This window comes from Sitodiplosis mosellana, unplaced genomic scaffold (genome assembly GCF_009176505.1).
Source record: "Sitodiplosis mosellana isolate CC-2019 unplaced genomic scaffold, AAFC_SMos_1.0 Smas_scaffold_6197, whole genome shotgun sequence".
Taxonomy (NCBI): Eukaryota; Metazoa; Arthropoda; class Insecta; order Diptera; family Cecidomyiidae; genus Sitodiplosis; species Sitodiplosis mosellana.
The window spans coordinates 8113291-8133650 of record NW_022601438.1 but is presented as its reverse complement, the minus strand read 5'-3'; the positions used below and the strand labels follow the sequence as shown (position 1 = coordinate 8133650).

Genomic DNA, 20360 nt, shown 5'->3' with positions numbered 1-20360 from the left:
TCTCATCTGTTTGTCTGTCGTTATTGTTGATTGTAATCGAATTGCTTCGTTTCAAACAGAAATCAAAAAAATAAAATTGCAAATAAGATTGAAAACGCACCATTTGAATTAGATAAAAGTAGAGACTATTATTAGGCGAATTTGTTAATTGATCTGAATTCCGACAAGATAAATGTGTGTTGTACATTTTGTGTGCATAAAATGGGTTATGTGTGATACACCAAATCATCTACCTTTTATTGTATGAGCCTTTTTATTCCTCGCCGAACAAATCCAATGAAATTTGTTCATTGATGTGTGAGTCATTCACCGCGCATCTGAATATATATCTTCTATTTCGCTAAAAAAAAAATTCTGCTGAAAATATCAACATCGCCTTCTCTTCCTCCAATAATTTTTTTTTTTTTGACATTTAATTTTGATTTTTCATTCATAAGAACTATTTGGAAATTATTTCCATTTTTTTTTTCTTCAAACATTTTTTTCTTCTGCTTCTTCTTCATCTAACTGCCTTACAATGAGATGTCCATCGTTTGTGTATTTTTATAACCTAAATCAAGCATGATCCGAGATTTGCAGTGTGTGTGTGTCAGGCCATCGATTGATCATGGAAGCTTAGAAAAATAATGATGATTCTTTGTTTTAAATTAATCGCATCTTTTGAGATCTTGTGTGACATAGTAAAAAAAATTAGAGCGAGCTACAAGAAATTAATGTCATTTGAAGACGTTTCATAGCAACCATTTGTTAATTTTTTTAAAAAATGAAATTCGAAATGAATTCGAAAAAAAAAATCGATTTGCTAGATTCGAATTTTGTTAAATTTTAGAACTAAAAAAAGAGAACTTATTGAAAAAAGAAATTATTAGCAAATTCCAAATCCATTTTCAATGATAAAATGTAATTTTTCATCGATACAAATATTGTTTTTGTTTTCTTCTAATTTTACATCTTTTCGATAAAAAAATATTCTGATGAATAGATTCAAAGGACGTATGCAAGATGAAATAAAAAATGACAAAATGCGGCTTGTTTTTTCTGTTAAATATTTTAGTATTTTTTTTTCCTGTTCATAGTTGTAATTAGTCATTTTCGATTGAAATATTCATAATTTCATGAGAAAAACGAAATCGAGTTGTCCATAAAAACGGGACTTGTCTTCAGGAAATGACATCATTTAAATAGCAAGTTGAAGTTGATCGAAAATATATTCGATTGAAAATATTTATTTTGAAAATATATTGAGCATTTCTAGTTCATCATTCATTGTGTATCATATTGGACGTTGAATTTTCGTCGTATCTCTATATCTGTTGCGCCGTCTCATTCTCGTTGAATCGTCCCGAATATATTTAAATAGTTACTAGTTTTTTTTTTTTAATTTTAAAATATCGTTAATCCAATTTGATATATTCATTTCTTACGTGCTAGCAATTAAAAACTACAGTAAATAGTCGGAGAGCATGCCGTCAATAGTGGCCGCTTCGAGCTAAGATTTGCGAATAATAAGTAGGCCATATATGGCAATACAGAAATCAACTCTAACTGAGGATATACGTACACATAGTTGGGATGAAGAGTGAAAATTTATGAACTATGGTTCGGTATGTTTTATCCCATATATTCAAGCCTAACGAAATATAGTTTTATATTACTTTCATTTATTTATTTGAAAATAAATCTGTGTCCATTTCTTTGTAAATAAATACGTAGGTCTCTATCTTCTGTTTTTTTTTTCTCTCTTCGGTAAATCTCGATTAATTTCAACATAGAGCCGCATATCAGCTCGAATATTGTCACATATTAAAATTAAAATTTGATTAACGTAATTATATACTCTTCTCTCTTTTTTTTCATATACTTTTTGTGTTTGTTCAAAATTTGTTCTTTGTTAAAATATACATATATTGTGTCTGTATATATATGTAGTTTAATTTTTTTCTATTAGTTTTCTTAGACCGATTGAAACTGCTTTTGTCGACTTGTGTGTCACCTTAATCAATAAAATTAATTATTTGTCATTTCTTCATCATTTGTATTGCTTCATCATTTGAATATAAAAAAAAGTATTTTTGTGGTACGTGTGATCCGATTTGATTTCGGCACTTTCAGGATTTACGAAACAATAAAGCGGACGAGTGATGTAATTAATTAGTAGTGTTTGTCTAAAAAGAAACCAATTCAATTCGGTGAATGTGTGTGTTGTGTGTGGTTGGGAGGTGGGGGAGGGGTTGTAAACAAATAAATCCGTTTCCTTTGGAGATGTGTCGAACATCATTGAGACAGCGTCAAACCGTCCAAAACTATTTTACATACACTTTACTCGACTTTATCTCGGTGCTGCTGTGTTGAATTGATTTAATTTCGACGCAAACGAAGGGTAACATAATATGATGTAACTTTTCATGGCCAACACACATGCCAACGAGAAGTTAACAAGCAAGCGATGCTCCAACACTTCTCATCAACAAAATCAAATCTTACTTTGTTTAGCTGAAATTCTGTTTTATAACCAATTCAATTTCGTGTGCATAAATTACACGTCGTCGTTTCACCACAAATGCAATTACATGGAATATTTCACACATGCTTTGCTCCAACTACTATCGAAACTACTCTATATCGATTAGCCGAACATTTCAAACAGATTGTCATCTCAAAAGTGGAAAACTAATCGCAACGCAGAATGAATATGGCAGCAAAACTGTTTGCATGCAAATTGAGTAATTTAACGAAATTAATTAACGTAAAATGTCTGCGGGTATGTGTGTGCCTGTGCATAGTCATAGTTCATTATTTTTTGTTCTTCTAATTTCGGCGGCATTTCGAATTGAAACCATATTTCACCGTTATTGCGTTTTCACCCCAAAAGTTTTGCGCTGAAACTATTTCGTAGATGGGTAATTTGCGTGGAGTTAATTAAATGTTACTTAATAACTCTTGGGATGGAAGGAAAACGAAGCATCTCTTCGTCGATGGCAGAGAATTTAACAAGAGCTCAAAACAATAATCAAATGGAAACGCAATGGAAAGAAACAAAGCACTGCTCAAAGCACAAAGACGACCTAATTAAGAACAAAAAAATTATGCTCATTATACCCGATAAATGAAGCCGCTTTACTGGTGAACTACAAAAATATACGATACAAAAATATATATGTGCTTTTATGGAGGCGCGCGCACGTGCGTCATTCATGGTCCAGTGAAATTAAAAATGCAAACAGACAAATAATAACAAAGCGCCAAGGTTGCTTGGAATAGTTTATATTTGGTTCAAGAATTTAAAAAAAACACGGATTTTCTGTTTCTTTTCGCTTATTTTTTTCTTTTTCTCTTTTTCTCTTTTTTGTTGGTTTGAAAATGTGGACGAAATAAATCTAAGTACAACTTGGAACTAAATTAATAAAAATAAAAATTAAATACGACAAATAAAAACGATGATGATTTTTGTTGTTGAATCATTTACAATACGAATTCTAGAATCGACTTGTTGCAGTCAAAATAGCATCTCTATATAATACATGTATCTATTGAACTGCTTGCTTGTATGCCTAAAATGAGGTCAGTAACTTTGTATTTTTTTTATTTGCAATTGTTTTTCTTTTCCTCTTTAAATTCCATGCATCACTGCATGCATTTCGATGTAAAATTTGTTTTCTTTTTATATATCGCTTTTTTCTCGTTCGCTCAACCGCCCGAAAGCAATGAACCGCTGTAACCGTTCAACGACCACATGTGTCGAAGCTTTTATTTGTGTTTTTATCTATCAATTTTTTTTTGATATGATAACAGCACCACTCAATGCAATCGCAATAAAAAAAGAAATCATTATCAAAACATTTGTTAGTGTGGGTGTGTGTTTTGCGAAGCTTTTTTTTTTGTTTGAAATGACTACGAATATCGAACCTAAATAAACGGTATAAATCGATTAAGGTATTACGTTATTTAGCAGATGAAAGCCATCGGAGTTTGGATCCAAAAAAAAAACTAGGGAACACTTTTTTCTTTTTCATTTTAATACATAAAATAATCTGGCCGTATTTCCAGTGGGCCAAACTGTTCGCATTTGTTTTTGTTTCTGCTTTTTTTTTCGGTGTGAATGTTGTATTTTTTGAGCGGTTTTTGATACGGGTTCTCAGGTATTCATAATTTGTTGTTGTTGTTGCATCTTAAATTTTAAATGAGCAACGTTTAAACGTGAACTTTTTCAATGGGATTCCTCTGTGTTTGTATTGCATTCTGTATGATATTATTTCGGTGTGTGTGTGTGTGTGTGTGTGTGTTTGTATTTCACTTTGCAGAATGGTAAAAATATACTCGTTCAATTCCATGCAGAGCGCGTTTGAAATAAAAAAAAACAAAATATTTTTTCAAAAAAATATCTATCGCTCAGCACATGGTTTCGTTCTTGATTGGTGGGTCTGAGCTGTTTTCATCCTCTGCACTTCGATTGATGTTTGATGATAATTTGGCGATTTCATCTTGAACAACATTTGTACTGATGGTTGGAATGTCTCGCTCATCTTTCGACTCATCGGTGCTCGTTGAACTGCTAACAACTGCTGACAGTGTTTTCGTTGGTGTTGCTGGTATTGTGCTAATCGTTGGAAGTTTTAAATTGATTTTAGCACCAACTATTGGTGTACTATCGACTTTGAACGATAACGATGAATGATCAATGCTGAATTGTTTCCTGAGAGAACGTCCACTACCAACACATCCACTGCTTGCGCCACCTTCACTCTGTTGACGCAACACTTTCGATGCTGGTGTCTCAATCGGCACACTAAACGATTTATTTAGCGATGCTGTATCCGAACCGGAACCATGATCAACATTTTCAATGACAGTGGTATAATGTGCGCTTGTTTCATTCGTATCGAGTGACAATTCCTGGGCACCATACGATTGATCCACATTGAATGAACCGGTTAACGATGTGTTTGTTTCGTTTGAACTTTGTTTTATCACACGATACGGTTGGAGTGAGTATTCAGTATCGCTACTTGAATTCTTTGGCAAACTCTCAATGGATTTTCTGAATCGTGGATGATTTGGATCGGATGTTGATGGTAGCAAATATGTTTGAGCAGCGGCCGATGTTCGACCATGGCTGGGATCACCTGATAAATTTCGCTTTAGAATCGGCGACGATCGATCTGTCCGTTCATTTACACTATTCACTCCTCCGCCACCATCTGCTTCGGTCGATGTTCCTGCCACACTAGTTGATTTGGATGGTGTTATTGGCAGTTCTACAGCTGTTTCGCGACGTAACATTCGCTTATGAGGAATATCACCCGATGAATTGTCCTTTTTTTTCAATGAGAAAAACAAAAGAAAAAGCAAAACAGTTTTTTTTTAATTAGCTGACAATCAAAATAGAATCAAAACTTGAAATAATTGCTTTTATTCGACACTCGGAATAAAATAATGGCATGTGATTGAGTTAACAAAAAAAAACTAAAGCATTTAATGAAAGGTAAATAATGACATACATCTCCGAATGCGTCGTCGCTATCGTTAATGGAGTCTCGATTTTGGAACAACTTTGATAGCATGAGATAATCATTTTCTTCGCATTCATGCAAATGCTTCTTTTCCAAAAGTGCGGCGAATTCGGCATTTGAACGTGATTTCTCATTTTCACGACTGATCGACAATGTTGGTGACGTGATCATTTGACACACATTTTCAAGCTCATCAGTAATGGATGTGTATTCTGAGTGAAATTGAAGCAACATTTGACGATTTGATTTGATTGGTATGACAGCTGACTTGACTGGACCACCTTTGTGTTTGTGTGTATGTTTGTGTGTGCGTTTGTTTGTTGTTGGTTCGATTGAATGACAAAGATTATGTGGTTAGTGAAATTCTTGACATAAGTAATGGCTTTTGGCATAGTAAATTGAATGACAATTGTTGAATGGCAATTTGCAAGGTGTGAAGAAAGGAAAAACCGCAGAAATAAAATCATGTACCTGTCAATTCGTTGCCACTATCTGGTTCGGATTGTGTGAGACTGAGTTGTCGTCGTGACATTGCTAGAGTTGCGTTTAGGCTGGTTTGCGAGCGATTTAGATCGTAATTTGAGCAGCATTCCGACGACAATCGTCGTCCCATTGAACGTCGTCGCATTGCTTTTTGGCGTGCCATTTCAAAATTCAATTCCATAATATTTTCGGTTGAACCATCTTCATCCTCGGCCTCAGCTTCAATGGCCGCTTCGTGCGGTTCAATCGGTGTCAGTGTATCTTTGCTCTCGGTGCTGGTCGTTCCTTGTCTCGTTTGTATATTTAAGTACGGTGGTTTTGTCGTCGTTTCAATGGGCACGCTACCCGTTACAGCCGTCGCACCGCCAGCACCACCGCCACCGCCACCGCCACCACCGAATATTTTATTAGCGATGAAAATATCGGAATCTTCGGACATCAACGAAATCTTGCGTGAATTCGGTTTCTGCTGTAGTTGTTGCTCATTCAATGTTTCATGCGATTGCAGCAATTCGTCCTCTTCATGTACGGTTCGAACTTCAAAATGTAAACCATCATCAAAAATATATGCATCCGGTCTGACTTCGGTCAGTGAACGATTGAACCGTTTCCGATTTTGATTGGACTGTGGAAATGCGATAGCACATTATAATCAACCGAAACGAAGTGTGAGGCAAAAATCAAAACCAAAATCTAAAATACTATATTATTGGGCCTAACGCACAATGCCCGACATTCTCCACACACTACTACTTACAGTATTCAAGTGGGTGGTATTTTCTGTTTCCGACACCGTTCTCAATCGCATTGGAATGTTGTCGTGAACATTAACGGCCGATCCCTGCATGCTGTCCTGCAATGTTGTGTGTGCCGACATAAAGCGATGAATAACAGCCAATGTCGATAAAATCTGATCGGTGGACTCTTCCATTTTCCTCAAGCGAAAATCCATGGTCTGTGAATGTCAAAATGGAAACGTTGTTGGTGTTGTGTAAATGGGAAAAAAAACCATGCCATCATCAATGTCCAATGACAAATAACAACAACAGAAAAACTAAGAATAAATGAATGCCACCACGGTCATAAATGTTGATCAAACGTACTTGAACTGTGGCCGATTGTAGATTCTCTTTTTGGTTGATATCTTCAACTTTTTGTGACATATTCTCAACGCGTTCGTTGGTGGATTTGATACGTTCATCGGTGGATTGTTGCATTGCGATTTCGGTTTCACGGAAATAGCCTTCGACACATTCTTCCTCAAAGTCATACAGTCGTTCCATGTCCTCCTTCTCCAAAAACAGCTTGAGGCCATTATCACGTGGAATATCCAACCCTATTTTTGCATATTTTATTGCCATCGGCCAAAATACCATTGTCGGTTGTTTTGCATATTGTCGGTTGTCGTTGTTGTCATCATTGTCCATTGTGTCATGTGTCATGTGTCGTATCGCATCCATTCGGATTTTATATAGTATGTGTATCGTTGTCGTTTATCGTTGTGTGCCCAGCCAGTAAACACCATTTTTTTTTTCCGACAAACGGTTTTTTTTTCGGTTGTCATCGTCGTTGTTGTTGTAGTTGACGTTGTTATCATCGTTGGGTAGTAGTTGTTATTATTATTGTTTTTGGAAGAGAAAAAGAAAACAAATATTGCGTGTAAAATACAAGTGTCAAATTTAAGGTCGAACTTTACAGACATTCTCTACCTCTTGCTTTCCGTATCAGGTAGCGCATCAACGAGTAAAAATGAGAAAAGGCAATGAACGGCGGAGGTAAGACGGGTTTCTGTTGATATTCCATAACGACTGTGAATCGTTGGAACATCCACACCTATGAGAAATGCATAGAATCGAACAAATTGCCATGGTTGAATTACTCGTTTCCATCATCATCATCATCATGCAATAAAACATTCTCTGCCATTTGACCAAGGTAAACACATAAAAAAAAACGGGACGGTGGCGTTGCCATTCCGTCAACAAAATGATGAAATTGTGTCAAATTGCAAAATCATAGGAGGCGATAAAATGGTAACAACTGAAAAGGAAATCAAGGTACACCGCATCTCACATGCTCTCATCTAGATAAGGCCGCTTGAAATAAGCAACAAAAGCTTGCAATCGATGAATTTTCTTTTTCGGTTCTGTATTTCGGGCAGAATCGAGATAAAAAAATTAAGTTGAAAAAAAAAGAAAGAAACAAACAAAATGTTGACACAAAGAAATGAAAGTTTTGAATCGTGGGCATTCCATTCCAAAAAAAACGGGCATGCTCAACAAACGACCGCATAAACCATAATCTGTCTATAGATAGCTAAACTGAAAAAAATACACTCAAAACAATTGATTAAAATGAAAATACGATCGCAAACAAAATGAGATGTGAAAAAAAACGGGGAGCTTTGTTTGCGAACGGTGAATGAGTGGCATATGTTGAATTTTACCTGGTGTGAAACCGCATTAACTTCGATAAATATGTTGTTGAATACCGCAATTAGCAAATTTATCAGCAAAATATTTGCAATCAATAAATACATGGACATTGTTATCGGTGTTACCCAATGACCTAAATGAATAAGAAATAAAAATTTAATTAATTTACTCTCTGTGCCACACTCGGTGAATGCATATCAGCCGCAGAATAGCTGGACTGGATGATTTATATAAATAAATTATTAAATCAAGAGCAAAAATGCAATTGAAATGATGGAAGCGAGAGCGAGAAAAAAGGGTTAATTAAGCGGTGGTGTCAAATGACAAATGATGATGGTAGTGGTTGAAAATAAATGATGATAATGGCATACCTGTGATACAAGGTGGATGGCCTTCAACGCCGCAGGGTGGGTCAATTTCGCCAGCAAACACTTCGCCATACAACATGAAATATGGTTGAAAATAAACCTGTTTCAGGGGAGGGATGTGACGGACAACGAGAAAAAAAAGTGGAACGGGTCAAGATCGTACACATGAGCAAATTATTTAATCATTTGATTGTTTTTGCGGATGAATTGAGGCGGTTTTCTGTACTCATATGGCACTTACGTCGCGAATAAGTCGCCAGCTGGCTTCTTCGTTTGGAAACAAGATAGATTGTCTGCTAACGCCAAAACTCAACAGAACCACAAGTAAAAGAACCACAAAATAAATCATGTTCTTAACCATTTTGCCCATCATAGTTACAAGCGGACCTGTTGGACATCCAATGATAGAAAAAATGGAGAAAAAGAGAAAGAGAGCATATTCAGTTCGATTCATTTTGAAAACGTCATCGTACACACATGGTGATGGTAATTAGTTCAGTGGTAAAAATCACCACCGGATATCTGCCATTGTGGCTTCCGTAACAGTGTGTGTATGTATGTATCTCACATTGCAAATAATTATTTATATTTAATTTGTTTTTTTTTGTCTGTGTTGCAAATGTGTGCACCACTTTGTACGTAGTTATCAGTGTAAATGTGTATTTTAATGGATTTTCTATGTTTGATACAAAAAAAAATGTGTAAAAAAGTGCATGTATTTGTGTTTGTATTTAAATAGGAATTTTAATTTCATCATACCTAAGTATTTATTAACGCCTAATATGTTCAATATGCGTAAGTACCAATATATGCTATCAACACAATAAATAACACGTCCCACATCCATGTATGCGGGTTGAAAACGTAACGATAAACCAATTAAAAAGAATATTATTGCCAATGCATCACAGGGATTCCACATATTCCATGCCCATACTTGAAACTTTTGCCTGAAAATAGCCAATGATTTTATTTGTAGATTATTTTATTTTTTCTTGTTGTTTTTCACCGATTGGTTTTTCTCAGTCAATGACAGATAGCTGAGGATATATGCTGAGCATAGGATCTCAGCAAGCTGAGATTGGGACGTTTGGATTTTGTGACTTGCTATTCGTGCAAATATATGTGGAATTTTGGTGGAGTATTGAAGGAGTGTAATGGAAAATGTGTTCCAAACAGACATTCACTGTGGCTGCATATATAGCTGAGCTATTTACAAATAGCTGGCTGTTTGGTAAGTTTTGATTTTGTGACTTCTTACCATGCAAATCCATGTGGTATCTACGAATTTGGGACAAAAAATGTATGTAAATGATTGAAAAGGTGTCCCACATTCTTGGATCCCACATGAATTTGCATGGCAAGATAGTCACAAAATCAAAACTTACTAAACAGCCAGCTATTTGTAAATAGCTCAGCTATATATGCAGCCACAGTGAATGTCTGGTTCCAAACTCCGCTCCATCATAAATTTGTTTAAATAGCCCGTCACAAAGTCAAAATATCCCAATCTCAGCTTGCTGAGTTTCTATGCTCAGCATATATCCTCAGCTATCTGTCATTGACTGGTTTCTCTCTCTCTCTATTGATTGATTTGTATTCATTTAAAAACATTTTATTAATAATGAATTTATGATGTTTTAATGTTTACTGCAAAGTATTTTCAATATATTTTATACATTTAAAATTAATATAAACGAGAAAATGCTCTTCAATTCAATATTTTATCCTCCTGCCCCAAAAAAACACGTTCAAATTTATGGCAGATGGAACTGACTGCGCGCTTCTGTTTAATAAATTTAAATGCTCTCAATTCAATTTATGCGAAGCATATAAATTCAGCTATATATTGACTTTCACTCTGAAAATTGAATCTTAATACGCTCGGGTTTTTTTTGCGAACCATTCGAGACTCTTGATGTTCTTGTCTAAAAGTTCAGTCGATAGAAAAAAACGAATAACCGTCAACAAAATATACGTATATTTAGTGTATATGGGTTCAATGCTCCAACGATATTATAAGATATTTATTCGATGGGTGAACGACTAAGCGGTTGGAAAGTGTGTACACGGGTTGTGTCGCATAAATAGACTCAACATTAACTTCGGATAAACAACCCATAATATCTTATTATTTTCTGTCGTTATGTACGCGCCAGCCCGCCCGTGCGCGCTGTTTTTCTTCTTTCCATCCTTGTCGAGAGCTTGAGTTCGAGAGAACGACCGCATTTGCACACTTTTAAGAGCTACTTTTTTTTTATGATGATACGATATGTGTTGGTACTTGATGAAATAATGATTCTATGCGTATATATGTATACAAAATAGAGAGAAAGCGATCGAATCAATAAATCGCATCGGTGATAATTTAATAAACCCATCGAGTTGAATTTTCGATTAGAATAATTGACTAAATGGCTTCACACTTACGTTATGGCAACCGGTTCTGATGAGATGACCTCGCGAACTTTTTCACAGCCAAGCGTGGTGATATATGCTATTGAGTAGGCCTCTTGCCATGTCGGCGCTGGTCCCATACGAACCAGCACCGTGTACGAAAATAGCATCAAAAACATCATATAGGCAATCTATTTGAATTGAAAAAAAAAGAAGCAGCACAGAACAGCCCCACAAACACAAACGCAATTAATTTTCCAGCCAAAGTGAAGAAAAAAAAACGAAAAGAAGTGCATGGTACGCGCGCGTCGTTCTTACCGAATCAGCCCAAAACTTTGTTATTGGTGCCGTATAAAACTCGTAAATTTTCTTCTTAAGACGTAATGGTTGATGATGTCGAATTTCGAAGTCGTGTGATAATTGTGCAAACTCTTTTTGACACGCATCTGCATCAGTCAGTGACACCTGAGGTGAGAAAAAAGCAAGGCAGAGAAAGAGAGAGAGGGAAAAAGAGACCAGAAACGGGAAAAAAAATACGTAAGAAAATGGAAGTAATAAAGCACAACACTCCAATACTTGGATATAAATAACTGTTGTTGATTGAAATATATTTGGTTATGTCTTTAAAATGAGATCAACATGATTTCGTTTGAACTAGATGAATCAATTACGTGTGAATATAAATATAAAGAGACAAGAAAAGGTCAATTAGTATTATGAATGAGCACTAAAGAGTAAATAATGGATACGGCTAAGCTCACACAAATTAAATCGCTATATCAGTGCTGTCCAACTTGTTTTCTGCTGTGGCCAAAATAGTGGTCCTGAGATCAAGCCGGTGGCCACTTTTTCAAACATTGAGAAAAACCCAAAAATGTCGATAAACATTTGATGTTTCTTTATTCAATCATTAATGAGATCGTCGACAACTTTTATTTTCGGTCAATTCAGTTAAATTGGGCTTGGATTCACAAAGTTCGCAACGAATTTCCGATTCTAATTTTTCCTGAGATAATGCACTGCGGAGTTTGTATTTGCGTTGTGTAAGGCTGGAAAATGTGCTCTCACAAACATATGTTGAGCCGAACATACATAGAAATCTTGGTAAAATATCTTTGAGCACCAAAAAGTTACAATTTAATAGCAACCGCTTCCACAATGCATCACTCATTTCATTTGGCAAATGAGTTTCTTCATTTATTAGCGAAATATCAAACTCCAAGTGAGTTTTCTTTGTATTGAAAAGATCGGACAGATTTTGAATATCATTTTGATTGAAAAGAAATGGATTTTTCAAAAACTTGAATGCCAAATGAAATTTTTTTAAATCCGAAAATCGTGAATGGAATGCTTTAATCAAAATATTGAGATACTGAAAAAAAATGTCTGTGTCGTAGCCGAGCTCGAATTCTTCACTGAATTGGTTTGAATTAAAGCGAATGACGAACTCGACAGCATTGTTACATAAACAAGTCTCGACAAGATTCATCGACCGAATCCAATCAAAACAAATATGCTTGCATACAAAATTATTGCTTATTACACACTTTTAATGAAAAATTGAAATGAAGCTACAAACGAAAAAATAGCACCGTTTTTATCAAATGTTTATGTTAAATAGAGCGTTATTGAGAATTTTGTAGTAGCGAATTTATTTCTATTGCTGCTCTTTGTTCGGTTCAGTTTATCAAATTGATGTTAAATCATTGAAAATTAAATATAATATATCATGGAAATCAAATCTTCTCGTGGCCACTTGAAATTGTCTCGGTGGCCAAATGTGGCCCAGTGGCCACCATGTTGGACAGCACTGCGCTATATGTTTGGTTGTTGTTGCTGTTGTTGCTTTTTATCATGAATAAATAGGATTTGGGCCTCATCAAATTATGAAAATGAATTTCAAATATGGATAAAATGAATTTTAATGATCAAAATCGACGAGTCAACAGATTTTACATCCACACAAACAAAGAGAGAGAGATAGAGAGAGAATTTGTGTGCTATGTGTTGGATCTTGGGGAATCAGTGAGTCGGTGGGAGTCAGTATGTGCCATTCAGCCGCTCCATCGTTCCCATTTGGAGCACTCGAGGGCCCCGTACGAATTTATAATTGATGACAATTTCGTGTTCACATTTTACGAACAATATATTTGACCAAAAGAGCAAAAAAAAAAACTTCTATATCGTATGTATGAGTCACATCTCTCGTATGACAGGTTTATGGGATGGAATTTTCTCTCTGGCACGCGCTCGAGCGTTCACATCAAAAAATGGGAAAATAATGCCATAAAAAAGGAATGACTATAACTAGACGGCATGCATCATCCGAACTGCTGTGCCCGTGAATAATAATCATATTTGTAAAATGCTCCCTGTTCGCGCAAGGCAGCGTGTTAAATTGTAACGTGTTGAATCAACGTCCTCGACGAAACATGCAAATTCAATAGAGTCTTATTTTTATTTTAATGCCATTTCGAAACAACATCCAACGAAATTATTCATATACATACATATTTTCGTTCATTTTTTTCTCTTCTTTCATTTGAATGACAATTCAATTGAGGAAAAACGTATGAAACGAAGAAATCATAGATTGAGAAAAAGAGTAGTAGTAGGAATGGCATATTTTCTGATCCCTCCGATGTATTACATCATTTACACTCGTTCATATGAAACAAATACACAAATTTATGTGACAACAGGAAGAGCAAACAAACGCAATGAAAAACGTGTGTCAATCATTATCACCTGACCACCTGCTGAATTCGTTTTTATTGCTGTTGTTGCTGTTGTTGTTGTTGTTGTTCGTGTTTTTGTTGTTGTTGTTGTTGTTGTTGGTGGTGATGTTGTTGTAGATGTTACTGGGGAAATTGGTATTGTGCCTTTATTCTGTGAATTTTATGTTCACGTGTTATATATCTTATTTTTTTTATTATTTTGCATTCGCAAACAAGAAAAACTCATCTTTCTGTCAAAAAATGTGGAAATTTGAGCGAAAATAATGATCTCTATGGACGATATGGTTTAAAATGTTTGCTACATATGATTGTAATACGATGATTACGATTGATTTATGCAATGAAAAAAAAAACATTTCAGAAAAAAAACGAAAGTGAAGCGAGAGGAAAAAAAAACTAGTGAGTACACGTTCATGGGGTTGCGGAAACATGATGATATTTGAAAAACCATCAAAAACAATCCCAAAATTTCCTCAGAGAATTTCTTGTGGCGGTTAAGAAAGAAGAAGAAAAAGGTAAAAAAAATACCGCGAAAAATATAGAAGAAGATCTTTTTGGTTAGAAGAAATTTGATTTTGGTACAGAAAATATTCTAAGAAATGCATGAACCAAAAAAGAAAAATACGGTAAAAGTGTCTAAAAAAACCCACTGAAAACCATTACACACAGAAGAAAAGAAACACAAAAATAGTACTGAAGCCAATCATATTGCAATGAAAAGGATGATTGAAAGCTTGTTTCTTACCAATGGTTAATTGGGTTAGCCAATAAACATACTCAAGTAAAAAAGAAAGAGCAGTTGAAAAGGAAAGCAAAAATAAGCGCCAACTCAAAATGTCATAAACAAATTTTGCAATCAAATAAATGGCATGCTGTATAGGGACGTTCGTTTATTTATTTTTTTGTTCATATAGATAGTAGGTATCATATGTGTATAAGGAAACGAGCCAATTTAAGCTTTTTAACTTGTAGCATCGAATTTACTGAAGCGGATCGGTATTTTTTTCTCTTTAAGATAGTGGAACCAACCTATAAACGAGGATACTTGGTGTTTTGGGAGTTGTGTGTGTGTGTGTGTGTATTTGTTTTCTACGGCTAATAATAAGGTTGGGATAGTTTGTCTTTGGTATGTGTGTATGTATGTTTGTGTATATTGCATTAGCACGTGTTATTTATCCTATCAAAGTGAATGTGTTGTTTGTTTTGTTTCGTTTTCTTTTCTTTCTACATTCTATGTGTCATCGCTGAGTGTTTGTTTGTGTGTATTTTTATGCCTGCATGGTAAATTTGATGGTAATATTCATTGTCAACCGTAAAACGATCAACACGAACTGAGAGAAAGAGAGAGAGAGAAAGAGGAAAAAGAGACAGATATTAGATAGAAGACGAACAAAAAATGAATAGTAGTAAAAACTCCTTGATCATACAATTGTCGAAATGACGGAATTATTGAAACAACGTGTTGAGAAAAAGAAAAATTGGCTATAGAGAAAGAATAACCAAAGAAAGATGGAACAGAAATGCACACGATGAAAATGAAACTGAAGCGAAATGATGAAATGAACACAGGCAGATGATGTTTTATCAAAAATGGTGAAAACAAATTACAATAAACTATAGAGAAAAAAATATGTATTGCATCTACATGGTAAATGCAATTGATTATTACGTTTTGTCGCTGGATATTCATTCAATGATTTTTGTGGTGTTATTTTTTATGGGTTCAAAACAGTGTGTGTTATGTGTAAGAAGAGAGAAACAGACATAGATAGATAGATAGAGAGAGAGAGATAGATATATATAAATATATATTAGGTGTAACTAATTAAAAAAAACGACTTGAACGAAAGAGGCAAACGAACGAACGAAAATAAGAAGAGCTAAGTAGAGTTTGGAGAAACTTCGATGAGCATATGCTTGTTCAGTTTCTCCGTTCCTAACGAATTGGTAAGTTTTTTTTTGTTCTCGAATTGTTTGGTCATTTTTAATTAATTTTGTCAACATACTTTTCCATTTTCTTGAACTTTGGTGGCTTTCATCGCGTACGTATCAGCTAAAAGAGCCTAAAATATTAAAAAAAAAAGAAAAACAAAATAATAAAATCAAAAACAGATATCCCGGCAAAAGAAAAAAAAAACAATTGCTTATTTCAAAAAACGGCAAAAAATTGGTTCGGTTTTCGTGTGGGCTATCTTATTGTGCACGGTGGTGATATGTGCCAAGTGAGTTTGGCAGCATGTTTCAGCTCTTCAGTATGGAAGAGGATTTCCATCGGCCAATGCCCAAAACGTCTGTGGGTGGCCGCGATAGAGACACACAGATTGAGAAAGCAGAGAAATCCTTTTTTTACACATCTGAATCGAATACCCTCCACGTAAACGCACACGAACACATACAAGAAAAAGAAGAATGAGACGAATAAACACTAACAATCCACTTTAATGTAGCAGCTTTTGGGATAGGTACAGTAGTCTACTGCTGGGAAATTACGATACAACCGCATTTCGTTTATCTTTAGGGGAATTTACTTCTCCTTCATCATCATCATCATCTCTGTACGTTTTCGTTTCGTTTTTTTTCTTCTTGTTGCTTGGTTCTATCTCGTTTGTTTGCGGTATCTTTTTGCCAGTTTATTTGCAATATTCAATAGCATACGTGAAGTATATTCAGGAAAAAATTACGTACCTCGGCATCCGGGTGTTTATCCTGATCTTCATAATCTAGATTTTGGTTTTCTAAATGCTCCTCTTCGGTTTGCGGCATTTGTTGGAGTTCTTCTTTTGATTTAAAATCCAGCCGCTTTATGAATGGCGGACAAAGTAAACCCAAAATCACCTGGAAATGAAAATGCAATTTTTTTGTTGGTTTTTTTTTTTGGCTTTCGGGTGTTATATGTATTATAATGTTTTCGTTTACGTTAATGCAAAATCGTTATGCCTCAGCGGTATGACGCAGCGCGATACCGGATACGACCGGAGCTTTGCCGTCAAATATTCAAAAAAACAGAAAAATAAAAATAAAACACGTTGGCCAAGAAACAGTAACAAACTCGCGAAACGACATGCATTTCACGGTAAACGAAAACGAAGGAAAAAACCCAGAGAGAGAATAGCAACGTTTATAAATAAACAATGATGTGGAACTTACCTTGAGATTTGTGTTCTTTCGTGTTCGCAAACCGCCCATCCATAAATCGGCCAATATCACTTGACTGCATGGATGTGCCAAAAGCGCACGATGGTTTGCCGCCACCGCCAATGATAAACAACTTTGATTTGACCATGAGTGTAATTCACAGGTGAGCAAACGTTGAGCACGTTCAGCGTCACAACGATAGCAATAGTCCAGCAGTTTGACGCCCCTCATTTCAAAATCTTTCGCATAGCTTTTAAGCTCATCATAAATTTCCGTATCCAAATCGTCTTCGGCCGCTTCGTGTGCCATGGCTTTGTACAATTTACAAGCGACCAATGATTTGGCCAGTGATTCTTCACCGTGTGCCCACATCAGCACCGACATTTCTTGACGTTTCGTTAACACAGCCCAAATCTGTTTTTATCAAATCAAAAACAAAAGCGGTGTTTGTTTTCATTCTATTCGATAAGAATTTAATCAAAAATATGGCATGGTTTTTCGTTCTTGTTTTCTTAACCGTATATTTTGTACAATCAAAATCAAACGCATATGTCTAACATGATAAACGACATAGGAAATGGGGAAAAATGTAGATAAGTGATTGATGCGAAAAGAATTTCCAAAGTTCACACAGCCACCAAACCGAGAGCAAAATATAAAAAAATGATTGATGCCTACTTTTTTTGCGTTTGCTCTTTAAAATCTTTCCCGAGTTAGCATTTCACTTTTTCTTTCTTTCATTTACTCTCTCTTCACACTTGTTTCACTCTTTCGCATGTATACTATTACAGATTTACATTTTCGATATGTTATTAATATGTTATTGCCCGACATATTTATTATTATGTTATGTTGGAATTTTTTTTATCTTAATAACGTTATTAAAGATTTGACATAATAATAACATATTATCTTAATAACGACCAAAAAAATCGCAAAAAAATTGACATGTTTTTTACATGAAACTGTTTTTTGCGATTTTTTTGGTCGTTATTAAGATAATATGTCGATATGTTAATAAACATATTGGCCGTTATTATTATGTTACGTTGGACCAAATATACCGCCGTTATTATTATGTTATTAAGTATAGTTAATAATATGTTATTGCCCGTAAATCTGTATATACTATAGACAAAGGAGTGGAAAAAGAGTACGGATTACTCATTTTCGCTCATTCGATTCTATTTCGTACGCATCGCCAAGTCACCAATACATCGACTTGCGCTTTCACTGTAGATGTACATGAGTGACTTGCCGATGCGTACCAAATAAAATAGAATCAGCGAAAATGAGTAATCCGTACTCTTTCTCCACTCCTTTGTCTATAGTATACATGCGAAAGAGTGAAATGAGTGTGAAGAGAGAGTAAATGAAAGAAAGAAAAAGTGAAATGCTAACTCGGGTTACCGCTAAACATTTCCCTTTTTTGTTTCAATCTTTTTGATGACACGACAGCAAAAACGGAGAGTGGGGAAAAAAAAACTCAAACGATTTTTATTCAATTTGGCCTCACTTTTCAGAAGAGAAAAACACAACCTCTGAACTTTGATTCACATCCAGAGGAATGAAAATAAAAACGGTTTAATTGAACGCGGAAAAGAGTGGAGTGGGAAAAAAACACATTGCATACGCCGCGTCTGTTTTTCTTCTGTCTATTTCTGGTTTTGAATATATAGAAAACAAAAAGAAGTTACTTTTCCATTAAAAACTTGAAATGAGTGAGCTTGTGCGCTTTTGTTCACAAAAATCGACCGAGCCCCGTGCGGCACATCAATCCAAGCGGGCGAGAAGGAGAGTGGAAAAGAGCATGGAACATTGAACAAGAAAAAGGGTTTCTATTTTCACTTGGCCGCACTCACTCGTCCGCTTCTTCGCTCACTCACCAAAAATGGATCGTTCCGTTCGCAATATGCGAAAGTTTTCCATCTAATTTCGTGTAATTTTTCCTTTTACTCACAAGTAATTCATTAAATGGAAACTCGAACAGTGCCATTTCGGAAGTGAAGGGAAGTAGGCCGGTCACAAGGCTCATTGAATTAGCGCCCGGATGACGTTGAAATGTCGAAGACTTTCGATGCGTGTTCACATAGCTGTTCATAACTTTGGCGTAAATTGGCCGAAATTTTCGTCGTGTATAATACGATCTGAAAATAGACGTGTGGAATTCGTTAAGTATATTGGAACTCAATTGGCGTGATTAAGCAAAAACTTTATCTTGTTCGTCACTCACTCACACTCGCACTTGCTATCTGCTCGAAGCAAAGACAGACTGAAAACAAGTGGTTCAACAAGTCATTTCTGTGTACAAGCAAGTGTGAATGAGCGAAGAACAGGGAATTTTCTTCGAAAACGTCAATCCAAGATTTTGAACGATAAATAATGTCTTACCGATATGCACCGCCCATTAATTTATTAATGACTAAACCAATATCATGTAGCGTGTAAACGTATCCCTTGGGTATATGCGGTCGAACGTCTCGTAAAATATATCTATAAACGAAAACGATGTAAAAATTACACCGGGAAAAATCGAATGAAAAAAAAACAGCAGTTGATGGAATAAACAGAGGAAGGAAAATTGGAATTAAATGGGCCGAATGTCACTGGCAATGCTTTCCCAACGGAGTGTGCACTTGTTTCCTCTGTTTTACAAACAATTTCGCATTTCTTGCGGCAAAACATGAGGAAAACAAGATCAAACCCAGAAATAGTTTAGCAAGCAATGTACAACACACTTAACAGCAGCAAACAACACACAAAACTACAGCAAATATTTACCCGAGCGTGTTGGCTGGCCCATGTTTTGTGTTGTAAAGCTCTTCGAGTCGTGGTATGGTTAAGAATTTTTTCATCGACACACCATTTTCGAGTAGCAATTTCACGAAATCGATGCGATCATGTTCAAGCGCCTGCATCATTGCATCGTCGAGTGCACCGTGTGGCCTTCAATAAATCAGTATGGCTTAAATCAAAATCGCATCTAAAACAAAAAACGGAACAGACTTAGATTTAGCTTACCATTCCTGACCATACACAAAAATTTCACATGCTGCGATATCGACACGATTCCATGTCAATGCCAAACTCAGCTGCTCCGGCGGCGAAAGATGTTGAGATTTGAACAGTGCCGTTAGAATGGTCTGGTCAAGTTCTTGTGTTTCGCCTTCGGGCTTCTCTTGAATCCGGTACACAGTGATCTATTTGATTAAAATTTTAATAAATAAAATGCCTCGTTTGTGTGCATTTTTCCTCTCTCTTCTTCTGCTTCGTATTTCCTTCCGTTTGGTTCGA

General features: G+C 35.6%; 1 protein-coding gene across 32 annotated transcripts in view; it reads right to left on the bottom strand.

The window, feature by feature from the left end:
• Nucleotides 1-3248: 3248 nt before the first annotated feature.
• LOC129577351 (transient receptor potential cation channel trpm) overlaps nucleotides 3249-20360 on the bottom strand; it is a 58425-nt gene continuing 41313 nt past the window's right edge. For 10 of the 32 annotated variants that reach the window (XM_055464194.1, XM_055464192.1, XM_055464199.1 and 7 more), the window contains 20 exons: nucleotides 20088-20266; nucleotides 19848-20012; nucleotides 19458-19559; nucleotides 19027-19213; nucleotides 17079-17480; nucleotides 16617-16766; nucleotides 15938-15994; nucleotides 13942-14082; nucleotides 11512-11658; nucleotides 11227-11384; nucleotides 9556-9746; nucleotides 9038-9183; nucleotides 8800-8896; nucleotides 8440-8561; nucleotides 7694-7826; nucleotides 7097-7329; nucleotides 6751-6948; nucleotides 5982-6618; nucleotides 5499-5791; nucleotides 3249-5313 (listed from right to left, as the gene is read on the bottom strand). In XM_055464194.1, coding sequence (XP_055320169.1) covers nucleotides 4390-5313; nucleotides 5499-5791; nucleotides 5982-6618; nucleotides 6751-6948; nucleotides 7097-7329; nucleotides 7694-7826; nucleotides 8440-8561; nucleotides 8800-8896; nucleotides 9038-9183; nucleotides 9556-9746; nucleotides 11227-11384; nucleotides 11512-11658; nucleotides 13942-14082; nucleotides 15938-15994; nucleotides 16617-16766; nucleotides 17079-17480; nucleotides 19027-19213; nucleotides 19458-19559; nucleotides 19848-20012; nucleotides 20088-20266 — 4662 coding nt within the window. In that variant the 3' untranslated portion in view covers nucleotides 3249-4389. The remainder of the gene's footprint in view (nucleotides 5314-5498; nucleotides 5792-5981; nucleotides 6619-6750; nucleotides 6949-7096; nucleotides 7330-7693; nucleotides 7827-8439; nucleotides 8562-8799; nucleotides 8897-9037; nucleotides 9184-9555; nucleotides 9747-11226; nucleotides 11385-11511; nucleotides 11659-13941; nucleotides 14083-15937; nucleotides 15995-16616; nucleotides 16767-17078; nucleotides 17481-19026; nucleotides 19214-19457; nucleotides 19560-19847; nucleotides 20013-20087; nucleotides 20267-20360) is intronic. The other 22 variants (XM_055464205.1, XM_055464209.1, XM_055464206.1 and 19 more) reach the window with 7 other exon arrangements.